The sequence below is a fragment of the Hypanus sabinus genome, chromosome 5 (assembly GCF_030144855.1).
Source record: "Hypanus sabinus isolate sHypSab1 chromosome 5, sHypSab1.hap1, whole genome shotgun sequence".
NCBI lineage: Eukaryota > Metazoa > Chordata > Chondrichthyes > Myliobatiformes > Dasyatidae > Hypanus > Hypanus sabinus.
This window is the reverse complement of record NC_082710.1, coordinates 163,236,590-163,249,633: the sequence shown is the minus strand read 5'-3', so window position 1 is coordinate 163,249,633 and position 13,044 is coordinate 163,236,590. Positions and strand designations below refer to the sequence as shown.

Here is a 13,044-nt window from a genome sequence, read left to right as displayed (position 1 = left end):
TTATCTTGCTAAGCAGCCTCATGTGTGGCACCTTGTCAAAGGCTTTCCGAAAATGCAAGTACACCACGTCCACTTCATCTGCTTTGTCTCCCCTGCTTGTAATTTCCTCAAAAAAATTGAAGTAGGTTTGTCCGGCAGGATTTTCCTTTCAGAAAACCATGCTGGCTTTTGTCTACCTTGTCATGTGCCTCCAGATACTCTGTAATCTCATCCGTAACGATCGATTCCAACAACTTCCCAACCACTGATGTCAGACTAACAGGTCTGTAGTTTCCATTCTGCAGCCTGCCACCGTTCTTAAATAGCAGAGTAACATTTGCAATTTTCTAGTCATCCAGCACGATGCCAGAATCCAGTGGATTCTTGTCATCCATTCTGATTTGGAATGTCTCTGCCTTGCACTTCCCTCATTTTTCACAGAAACTCCAGCCATTGCTGCTCTGCTGTCCTTCGTGCTAGTGTCCCTTTCCAGTCAATTTTGGCCAGTTCCCCTTAAGAAGGGAGGAAGAAGGCAAAAGAAAGGATATTGTAGTCCAGTTTGCCTAACCCCAGTGGTTGGGGACGTGTTGGAGTCGATTATTAAGGATGAAGTTTCAAGGTATTTGGAGACTAATAGTAAAATAAGTCAAAGTTAGCATGGTTTCTGTGAAGGGAAATCTTCCCTGACAATTTTGTTAGAGTTCTTCGAGGAAGTAACAAGCAACGTGGACAAAGGAGAGGCAGTGGATGTCATTTGCTTGGATTTTCAGAAGATATTTGATAAGGTACCAGAAATGAGGCTGTTTAACATGATAAAATACTATGGTGCTACAGGAAAGATTCAGCAATGGATAGCAGAACGGCTGGCAGGCAGGAGGCAGTGAGTGGGGGAAAAAGGGGCCTTTTCTGGTTGGCTGTCGGTGGTGAGTGGTGTTCTTGGGGGGGGGGGGGGTTGGTATTGGGACCGCTACTTTTCATATTGTTTGTCAGTGGTTTAGATAATGGAATTGATGGCTTTGTGACAAAGTCTGCAGATGATATGAAGTTAGTTGGAGAGGTAGGTAGTGCTGAAGAAGCAATGTGATTGCAGCAGGACTTTGACAAATTGGAAGAATGGGCAAGAAAATGGCAGATGGAATACAGTGTTGGGAAATATAAGATAATGCAGTTTGGTAAAAGGAACAATAGTGCGGACTATTATCTGAACGGGGAAAAGGTTCAATCATCACTTCCTGAGCCACTCATCCATCTGTACCATCATCCTATTCCTGCTCTGACTGGCACGTCCATGAACTTGCAAATGAACATCTAAAACAGAGATGAAACAGTTTTGAGTTTTTGCTTCCACAGCTCTGAAGAAGATTGTTTGGAATCTGAATATTTTTGAGGCAGAGGTAGATAGATCCTGGATAAGCAGAGAGGTGAACTGTTATCGTGGGAGATGGGAATATCTACCATCAGGTTAGCTGTGATCTTGTGCAATGACAGAGCAGGGTTGCGGGGTTAAATGGCTTTTATTTCCATTGTTGTGTATATATTTGGTGCGCAGAACTGACTGTGCTTTCGTTCCTTTGTACATATCTGGTACAATGTCACATGGTAAGATTGCATTCTACATCAAGATAGGAATATCATGGTTTCATATTCTCTCCTTTAGATAAGCTGCCAGAAGCTTCCATATTTACCAACACCGAATCACTGGGTTTCACGGTCGAGCTCACCTGTGATGTCTTTGGAGATTTGAATGTTTATCAGTGGCAAAAGAATGGAGGGGAAATCTCCCAGCATCACCAACTAACAGATGAAAACAGAACACTTGTTATCCCAAGTGCTTCATTTGAAGACTGTGGAGTGTACACCTGCATCACAACCAATCCTGTCAGCTCCATCCAGACAAACTACACCTTAATGTTGCAAGGTGAGCTTCATTTATGAATGACATTTTACAGTTAACATTTAGACCAAATTGGTGGCTATTGAATGCAGTCGATGCAAATCAGTGTTGCAGCAGAGAGAGGCAAAAGCTGAATTAATTGGGTTCACAGAATCCCAGAACAGTTATCACAGAGAAGGAAGCCATTCAGCCCTTTAAGAATAAATTGGTTCTATCACTGAGCAAACAACTGAATCCTATTGTTCTGTCCTCTCCCCACAGCTCTGTAAATTCTTTCCTTCAGATAATTAACCAGCCCTCATATGAAATTACAATGGAATATCCCTTCACTATTCCTGATGATGAATTCTAGACCCTGTCCACTACTGTGCATAAAGAGAATCCTCAAGATATTTTCTGTTCTTCTCCCAATCACCTTCATTCCCACTCACGACTGGTTTTAGAAAGTTTCACAATGATCTTCTTCCACTTTATGCCTCTATTCATGAAGGCAAAGATCCTAACTTTGTTAAGCTACTTTCTTAACCCTTTCAACAAATGTCTTGCTGGTGTAACCCTTTTAGAATTGGCTCCTTGAGTTTGTATGCTCTTCTCATTCTTCCTACTCTTGGGATGGATCAATCGGCAGATAATGCACTTCACCGATCAATTAGAACAAACTGTCCACATGTGCATTTGTGTAGCAGCCCCTGACATCAGGTGGAAAGTAGCACCAGAGTGTGTGGTGACACTTGCAGGCTGCCCTGCCCTCAGCACATCCTCAGGTTGTGTTGGTTGTTAATGCAAACAATACATTTCATTGTATAAAAAAACACGAAATGCTGGCAGAACTCAGCAGGCCAGACAGCGTCTATGGGAGGAAGTAATAACGACATTTCGGGCCGAAACCCTTCATCAGGAGTGAAGTAACATGGGATGGTCGAGGGGGGATAAGAAGTGGGGGGAGGGATAAAGTAGAGAACTGGGAAGTGATAGGCTGGAGGGAAATGGGCTAGGGGGAAGGTGGAGAATTATTGGAAATAAAAGAGAAAGAAAGGTAGGGCTGGGGGGAGTGTATAGTGAGGGGGGAAAAAGAGAAAGAGAACCAGACTAAAATAATAGATAGGGATGGGGGTAAGGGTGGGGGGCAGGGGTATCAACGGAGGTCAGTGAGTTGGATGTTCATGCCGGCAGGAAGGAGGCTACCTAGGCAGGAGATAAGGTATTGCTCCATCAACCTGCGTGTGGCCTCATCTTGATGGTAGAGGAGGCCATGGACAGACATGTCGGAGTGGGAGTGGTCTGTGGAATTGAAGTGTGTGGCCACAGGGAGATCCCACTACTGCTGGAGGACTGAGCGCCAGTGTTCGGTGAAACGGTCTCCCAGTCTGCGGCGGGTCTCCCCAATGTATAAATGGCCACATCGGGAGCACCGGATACAGTATATCACCCCAGTTGACTCGCAGGTGAAGTGGTGCCTCACCTGAAAGGACTGTCGGGGGCCTGGGATGGTGGTGAGGGAAGAAGTGTGGGGGCAGGTGTAGCACTTCTTCCGTTTGCAGGGATGAGTGCCCAGAGGGAGGTCCGTGGGGAGGGATGGGGGGGGATGAATGGACAAGGGAGTCGAGTAGGGAGCGATCCTAGATTATTCCTCCTCCCACCCTGTCTCCTGCAAAAATGCTATCCCTTTCTCTCAATTCCTCCGCCTCTGCCGCATCTGCTCTCAGGATGAGGCCTTTCATTCTAGGACAAAGGAGATGTCTTCCTTTTTTAAAGAAAGGGGCTTCCCTTCATCCATTATCAACTCTGCCCTCCCTACGCGACTCCCTTGTCCATTCATCCCCCACATCCCTCCCCACGGACCTCCCTCCGGGCACTCATCCCTGCAAACGGAAGAAGTGCTACACCTGCCCCCACACTTCTTCCCTCACCACCATCCTAGGCCCCAGACAGTCCTTTCAGGTGAGGCACCACTTCACCTGCGAGTCAACTGGGGTGATGTACTGTATCCGGTGCTCCCGATGTGGCCATTTATACATTGGGGAGACCCACCGCAGACTGGGAGACCGTTTCGCCGAACACCGGCGCTCAGTCCTCCAGTAGTGGCGGGATCTCCCTGTGGCCACACACTTCAATTCCACAGACCACTCCCACTCCGACATGTCTGTCCATGGCCTCCTCTACCGTCAAGATGAGGCCACACGCAGATCGATGGAGCAATACCTTATCTCCCGCCTAGGTAGCCTCCTTCCTGCTGGCATGAACATCCAACTCACTGACCTCCGTTGATACCCCTGCCCCCCACCCTTACCCCCATCCCTATCTATTATTTTAGTCTGGTTCTCTTTCTCTCTCTTTTTCCCCCCTCACTATAATCTCTCCCCCCAGCCCTACCTTTCTTTCTCTTTTATTTCCCATAATTCTCCACCTTCCCCCTAACCCATTTCCTTCCAGCCTATCACTTCCCAGCTCTCTACTTTATCCCTCCCCCCACTTCTTATCCCCCCCTTGACCATCCCATGTTACTTCACCCCTGATGAAGGGTTTCGGCCCGAAACGTCGTTATTACCTCCTCCCATAGATGCTGTCTGGCCTGCTGAGTTCTGCCAGCATTTCGTGTTTTTTTTAAATTTATTTCCAGCATCCGCAGATTCACTCGTGTTGCCTTTACATTTCATTGTATGTTGTGATGTACATCTGATAAATAAATGAATCTGAATAATCCATTCTTGACGGGTATAACGATGCATTGTGATTAATGATTCTCAGAGCAGAGTCAGTTGGTGTCGGCCTGGGTCACAGATCGGTGAGATTAGACAGGGGTTGGAACATTCCCTTCTCGGCAGGAAATTACGGAACATTATGGTTGTTGCATCATTTGTCATCCACTGCCCGTGAGATGTTTAATGATTCGAATTTATTTTTAATTTCAGGGCTTTCCCTCAAGGATGTTATACTGATTGCTGTATTGGCCGCAGGACAGGTGATTTCTGGACCATCTCTTCATTCAGCCGTGTTACTGGACCAGTGGGGGTGGAAAACCCTCGGAGGTATCTGTCATTGATTAATTTGCTCCTGCATGAACTTTCAGACACTACCCAGTAAACCTGAATGAACTTTAACATAAACAAGGGAAAATGTGGGTAGTCGATTACACCTTTGACCCTCCCCCCACTTCCCCTCTGACCTGTGACCTGGGGGATGAAATTACCCATTTTTTCCCAGTTTTGATGTGCTTTGCAGTGACACGGTGTACCTGAAACAGTCCTGGAGTCACCTCTGACCAAACTGCAGAAGATATTTGGGAGAAGTGGCCATGAGAGGAGCCGTCTTCATTCACTCGTGTTTGCTGCATTGTGTTGTCTCATCTCACTGTGTCACCAAGTCTGTTTGAGGTGGGACTGAGGGAAAGATGCCCTTTCATCCTGATGGTGGCCGTGCCTTTGGAAACAGGGGCCTCATTCACACAGAGGGCAGAGTTGTGAAGGGAGTTCTACTCCCCATCTAGTGTCAGGGGGTTGAGCAGTTGTCTCTCAGACCTGCTGGTGAGCGTACAGTACATGTGGCTCTTTCTTTCAGACTTGGTGGCAACTTCTCTTGGGTGTTTGCAAAAGTTTATTCTGAAAGAACCTCTCTTTCCAATGCAGTTTTCCACATGGGACACCTCTGTCTCCCAGAACCAAAGAAGATGCAACACCTGCTTTATTACCTCTTCCCTTTCCCCATTCCTGGCACACATATAACCCCTCCGGGTAAAGCAGTGAGTGACTTGTACTTCCAATTCTGTGTCCTCACAGCAGTTTCCTGCACATTGGAGAAGCCATTACAGGTTGTGTGACCACTTTGCAGAACACCGAGGGTAACAGTGAGCTTCCAGTTGCCCATCACTTTAGTTTTCTCTCTGATTTCCCATCTTTAACCTCTTCCCCAGTTCCAGCAAAGCCCATTGAGGAGCAGCATCCCTTAATCCACATTGAGTCCCAAGAGCTGCAATAATGAATTCATCAATTTCAGATAACCAGCCATTCCAGTTTATGTTAGAACTGACCACTTCTGATACAAGTTCAGAGTGTGTGACCAAAACTCTGTTTTCCACTCTCCACAGATGCAGAAATGGAAATCCGGAATTCTTTTTTATTCCAAATTTCCAGCAACTGCAGTGTATCGTACACCATTGTTTTCCTTTCTTTTGTATTTCTCAGGATTTCTTTCACTCTCCTCTGTGACAAGAAACATCAAATCTCTGCACAAATGCTGCTTCTACTGCAGTGTCCCTCCAGCATTTTCTCTGATACACTCAGTGACCACTTTATCAGCTGCCTCCTGTACCTAATAAAGTGGCCACTGAGTGTGTGTTCATGGTCTTCTGCTGCTGTAGCCCATCCACTTCAAGGTTCGATATGTTGTCTGTCAAAGATGTTCTGCTGCACACCACTGTTGTAACACGTGGTTATTTGAATTACTGTCATCTTCCTGACAGCTTGACAAAACATTTTCAGCCACAGAACTGTCACTCACTGGATGTTTTATTTTGCTTTTTGGACCATTCTCTGTGAACTCTAGAGACTGTTGTGCATGACAATCTCAGTAGATCAGCAGTTTCTGAGATCCTCAAACCTCCACATCTGGCACCAACAATCATTCCGCAGTCAAAGTCACTGAGATCACATTTCTGCCCCATTCTAGTGTTTGGTCTGAACAACAATTGAACCTCATGACAACGTTTGAATGCTTTGATGCATTGAGTTGCTGCCACATGATTGGCTGATTGGATATTCACATTAACGAGCAGGTGTACAGGTGTACCTAATAAAGTGGCCACTGTGTGTATTTCAGATTCTCAACACGTGGGGTTTTCCAGTCACTATATTGTTTTGGACACATTGTGTTCAGCTCCAGTCACCAGGCAACCGGATGGATTTGAATGACCAGACAGTGATGTTGCCATGGCTGAGCTGCAGGATTTTGCTTTTATTTAAATACAGAGAGGAGACGATGGGAGATTTCAAAGTAGGAGGATCAATATCTGAGGAGAAGGAACCATTAACAATGTCAGTTAACATTTGCCCTGGGAGAGAAGTTGGCAGTGAAGATGATCAATTGAACAAGAAGTGGCTGGGTTAGAACAGTGTTGGTACATCAGAGTTCAAAGTACATTTATTATCAAAGTATGTGTACGATATACAACATTGAGATCCGTCTCCTTACAGGCAGCCACAAAACAAAGACACACAATAGAACCCATTAAAAAGAAGATCATCAAACACCCGATGTGTAGAAAAAAATACAAACAATAAAATTAAACAGATAACATTCAGAACTGAAGTTGATGAAAGTGAGTCCACAGACACGAAGCCTGACACAGACACACGGTGGCTTTGTAGAGAAACTGAAATTAGAACTGAGATGGGATAGAATCCGGTGAGAGAGAGATGCAATTTCAACACCAGGGCAACAGGAACATTTGGGAACATTGATCCAGGGGGCAAAGGGATGGGAGGGAACCACAGAGACAGGTGGACAGTCTCAGTCACACCCATCGATGGGCATCGAACATGTTGTTGGAGCAAAATTACAGAGACAAGAGCTAATCAGGGATTATTCTTGCACTTCAGGTTAATCTTTGAACAAATAATTTAGTGATGGGGAGGAAGACCGATGATGCTGAATCAGGTGCAGCTGGATCCGATGGTTTAAAACAGTTCTCACCAAGGACATTTACTGTTATGTCTTTTACATTTGGGGAGATGAGATGGAGGGTTTGTTATTGGTAACAACTGGGGTGAGAGAGTAACAGTAAAAGTGGGGTCAATGGTGGGATTGTGATTGCTTCCTGGGGAGCTAGCATTGATTGATGTCCAGAATGGCCTCCAGTGTCATAATCAGTCTGCATAGATTGTTAACGGCTTTCGCATGCTTTTTTTATTTCTCCACAGGATGTCCGGGATATTTTCTAATCCTGTGGATCTGTAATACTTTGTCACTTATCGCCATGTACATTGTGTTCGTGTATTGGTCTGTGGTTGGAGGTACGTGACCAATACTCTTATCATTCACAATTGTTTAATTCAGAATTTTTTAATGTTGTTTCCTTGTACACAAATGTTAAGGAGAGCAAAATAATTATTCTTCTGGAATGATGCAGCTGAATCATAATATTTAAATAATAATAATAATATTCACTTCAGAACCCATTGTACTGAGGTGGAAACAGATCAACCCTAATCCTGAGGGGCTGCTGATGTGCCGGATTTGATTGAGGTTTAATTGCGTTCATACAATGATATCACAGTGTCAGCACACAGAGACCAGTAGTTTATTGTCTCTGGGTTAGTTTCCTGGAGTCTCTGCCCAGTTCCCATCATGAGAGATTCCAGTGGGATGCTCAATATCAGCCTCTCAGGACAAGCTGAGGGGAGTAACTACAGGACCCCCATCCCCCAAACCAGTGCGAGGGAAGTGTTGCATTTTCAGAAGTCTGGTCTTGGCCATTTAAACAAGTGACGGGGACTTCAGACGGTGTTACTGAGGCTACATTTACTCACTGAGAGGAGACCATGGCAGGTAGTCAGGAGCATCTCCAAGTTCCAGTCTAATGACACTGCAGTTTCCCGACAGGAGGATGTTGCACAGGAAATGACATCACCAGTGTTCCGGATGTGGAAACCCCATTAGGGTGTGAGGATGACCACTGTACACAGCACACTATTGAATTTCTGTGGAGGACATTTCCACTCTGGAAAAGTAAATCCCAACTGTAAAACACTGAATCAAAATGGTGCTTTGTAAGGGAATTTCTATGGTAACGTTTCTCAGTCCCAACGTGTGGAAATAGCTTCCATCTACCATTAAAATCTTAAACTCCAATTACACCTGAGTAAACGGCAGGGAATACAGTCCTGGTCTGTGTAATCTCTGATAATTTAACACTCCAGTACACCTCTGCCTTCGGATGAGACATGAAACCAAGGAACCATTTATGTTCCCTGGGAGAACGTAACAGATCACCTGGTGCTATTTCCTAAAGAGAAACAAAGTTCTCACCAGTGTCCAAGAAAATAATTCTCCCAACCAGCATCACTAAAGCAGATTTAGCTTGGTTGTCAGAGGCAGAGGTGGCAATGGATGACAAATAGTGTACTGCAGTGATTGGTGCCCGGTCCCCTGTTGTTTGTCATTCACATTAACGATTTGGACAAAAATGTAGGTGACATGATCAGTAAATCCGTGGACAACAGCAAAATTGGTGTGATAGTGGACAGTGAAGAAAGTTGTCTGTGTGTACAACAGGACCAAGATCATCTGTGTCAGTGGGCATAGGAATGGAGATGGTAATTAACTTAGGACAAGTACATAGTTCCCTGGAAGTGGTGACACAGACAGACAGGATTGTAAAGAAGGTGCGTGGTGTGCTTGCCTTCATCGGTAAGGCATCAAGTACAAGGTTGGGACGTCACGTTACAACTGTACTATCTTTAGTCAGGCCACACCTGGAGTGTTCTGTTCCAATCTTGCAGACATAAATAAATATTACATAAATCTAATCATAAATGAATATTATATAATCAGAATTAGGTTTATTAGCACCTGCAGGTGTCGTGAAATTTGTTAACTTAGCAGTGGAAGTTCAATGCAATACATAATATAGAATAAAATAATATTAGTAAATAATTGTAAATCAATTACAGCATATGTATATTGAATAGATTAAATATTGTGTAAAAAAATATGAAAGTGAGGTCATGTTCAAGGGCTTACTGTCCATTTAGGAATCGGATGGCAGAGGGGAAGAAGCTGTTCCTGAATCGCTGAGTGTGTGCCTTCAGGCTTCTGTACCTCCTACCTGATGGTAACAGTGAGAAAAGGGCATGGCCTGGGTGCTGGGGGTCCTTAATAATGGACACTGCCTTTCTGAGACACTGCTTCTTAAAGATGTCCTGGGTACTTTGTAGGCTCGTACCCAGGATGGAGCCGACTAAACTTACAATCCTCTGAGGTTTCTTTCGGTCCTGTGCAGTATCCGACCCCCACCCCCCCACACCAGACAGTGAGGCAGCCTGTCAGAATGTGATTAGACTAGAAAGAGTGCAGAAAAGATTCACCAAGATGATGGGCAGAGTTAAAGTAGATTTTCACTGTGGCTCCCATTCACAGAATTTGTCTGAATTGTTCAATCTATGTACATCAGTGAATAGATACGCAGAGTCAAAGCAGCTGTCAGAAACACTCCTGTTTCCTTCCTCTGTTCACCATCTGACATCCCAACACAAACATCTGGAGTGACGGAGCTGGTGACAGTGACTGACATGTCTGAGTGATCGATGAATGCCGTGCACAGCTTTCTCTTCTCTGATGGACTGTTGACCACATCATGAAATGAGGGAAATTAGGTTGCAATCACACTGAATGCAGCCAGTGAGGAATTTCCACCAGTGAAGAACTGGTATCGAGCTCCAGTTATGAATAGCAGACACTGTGGAAACTGGTCAGAATTAGAATGGAAATTTCAGCAACTTTCTGTGAAATTTATGTTTTCTCCATAATCAGTTGTTGTGGATGTTGGGAGAAAGAAACTATTGACATTAATGAGCTCCTTAAGGTCTGGCCATTGGAACCAGAAGGAGCAGCCAGTGCAGAAATTGGCAGCAGGTGGCATGTAAAGACTGGTCTGGAGACCCACGTGGAAAATAGAGTGGGCACCGTGAATTATTCATTCTTGCCTGACACTGCAGTTCAGAGTCTTGTTAATCTATACAAGGTCTGCTGGTGCAGGTCTGGGTCACAGGTTGGCACTCTGGGTGGGAATTGGCACGCTCCCTTCACTGGGACATCAGTGTAAGAGTTTAGTTGTTGCAACCACTGGGTTTTCATTGACATTTCTCTGGAGCTTTGTTACATGTTTGCTTATTTGATTTATTTTTAATTGCAGGCCTTTCACCGTTGGACTCTGTTGTGATTTGTGTGTTGATCGTAGGATTGCAGCTTTCTTCATATTATATCAATGCACTTCTGTATGTGACCAAGATCAGGGAATTTAAAGGTATCTGTCATTGTTTAATACACACTTGGATATAAATCTGCAAGCAAGTAAAATGTGACATATCTTCAAAAAGAAAAGGATATCAAATTAAATCTCATCTGAATTAACAACACCCTATCCCAATTCTTCCAGTCCTCTAAATTTCGGTGAAGTTGTCCTGTACATTCCAGTTATGAGCTGACGTTTTGCAGTGACACAGAATGCCTAGAAATATTTGGGAATTGTCTCTGAACGGACTCCAGAGGGGCCTTTAACAGAAGGGGCCCTGAGAGGGGCTGACTCAATTCATTTGTGTTTCACATTGTGTTGAACTTCAATGAAACAGAAAATCAGTTTGGAGCTGAGGATCGAGGGGAAGGTTCCCCCCATGATCCTGACAGTGATAAGGTTGGGAAGGGGCAGGACTGTCACTTGGACTCTTACAAGAACATTTTCATTCAACAGCAGCTTTGAGCTCTGTGTCTTTTACCCCCAAGTTCCTTTCCAGCTTGTAAAACAAAGTTCAAAATATTGTTATTCCTTCCTCACTCAGGAACTTCCCGGCCAAGTCCACTTCACAAATAAACTTTCAACACAGATTATAGTTCAAGAACAGTAGCAAAACCTCCAGCTCCTGGTATTAATATAATGAATTATATTAATTCGTAAGGTTGTGCCTTACAAGCCTGATTGAATTTTTTGAAGACGTGGCTAAACACATTGATGAAGGAAGAGCAGTAGATGTAGCGTATATGGACTCCAGCAAGGCATTTGATAAGATATCCCATGCAAGGCTTATTCAGAAAGTAAGGAAGCATGGGATCCAAGGGGACATTGCTTTGCAGATTCAGAACTGACTTGCCCACAGAAGGCAAAGAGTGGTTATCGATGAGTTATAGTCTGCATGGAGGCTGGTGACCAGTGGAGTGCCTCAGGGATCTATTCTGGGACCCTTACTCTTTGCAATTTTTTATAAGTGACCTGGATGAGGAAGTGGAGGGATGGGTTAATAAGTTTGTTGATGACACAAAAGTTGGAGGTGTTGTGGATAGTGTGGAGGGCTGTCAGAGGTTACAGCGGGACATTGATAGGATGCAAAACTGGGCTGAGAAGTGGCAGATGGAGTTCAACCCAGGTAAGTGTGAAGTGGTTCATTTTGGTAGGTCAAATATGATGATAGAATATAGTATTAATGGTGAGACTCTTGGCAGTGTGGAGGATCAGAGGGATCTTGGGGTCCGAGTCCATAAGACGTTCAAATTAGCTGCGCAGGTAGACTCTGTGGTTAAGAAGCCATACAGTGTATTGGCTTTCATCAATCGTGGAATTGAATTTAGGAGCCGAGAGGTAATGCTGCAGCTATATAGGACCCTGGTCAGACCCCACTTGGAGTACTGTGCTCAGTTCTGGTCACCTCACTACAGGAAGGATGTGGAAGCCATTGAAAGGGTGCAGAGGAGATTTACAAGGATGTTGCCTGGATTGGTGAGCATGTCTTGTGAGAATAGATTGGGTGAACTTGGCCTTTTCTCCTTGGAGCGATGGAGGATGAGAGGTGACCTGATAGAGATGTATAAGATGATGAGAAGTATTGATTGTGTGGATAGTCAGAGGCTTTTTCCCAGTGCTGAAATGGTTGCCACAAGAGGGCACAGGTTTAAGGTTCTGGGGAGTAGGTACAGAGGAGATGTCAGGGGTAAGTTTTTTACGCAGAGTGGTGAGTGCCTGGAATGGGCTGCCGGCAATGGTGGTGGAGGTGGATACAATGGCGTCTTTCAAGAGAGTCCTGGATAGCTACATGAAGCTTTGAAAAATAGAGAGCTATAGGTAAGCCTAGTTATTTCTAAGAGAGGGATATGATCAGCACAACTTTGTGGGCTGAAGGGCCTGTATTGAGCTGTAGGTTTTCTATGTTTCTATGAAAAGTACTGTGAAGCTTCAGAGGCAAATTGCACAATAATATGTCAGCAAGTCACAGGGAACAATAATGATGCCGGTGACCCTGGACTGAACATAGAGTTCGGTTTGAAAGGAGGAGCACAAGTGCAGAGTTTCAGACAGGGAAAGTCAGAGTTTGGTCTTTGTGGTAAATCAAAGCACACACACCAGTGGTGGAGAGATGAAGATCAGGAGTTCACAGGAGAAGAGAGTTAGAGAAGTGAAGGAATTTCAA

At 44.6% G+C, this 13,044-nt stretch overlaps 1 protein-coding gene across 1 annotated transcript in view; it reads left to right on the top strand.

The window, feature by feature from the left end:
* LOC132394809 (uncharacterized) overlaps positions 1 to 13,044 on the top strand; it is a 74,288-nt gene that overhangs the window by 47,612 nt on the left and 13,632 nt on the right. The window contains exons 4-7 of the mRNA XM_059971215.1: positions 1,637 to 1,897; positions 4,786 to 4,902; positions 7,789 to 7,881; positions 10,782 to 10,892. Of these exons, the coding sequence (XP_059827198.1) occupies positions 1,637 to 1,897; positions 4,786 to 4,902; positions 7,789 to 7,881; positions 10,782 to 10,892 (582 nt within the window). The remainder of the gene's footprint in view (positions 1 to 1,636; positions 1,898 to 4,785; positions 4,903 to 7,788; positions 7,882 to 10,781; positions 10,893 to 13,044) is intronic.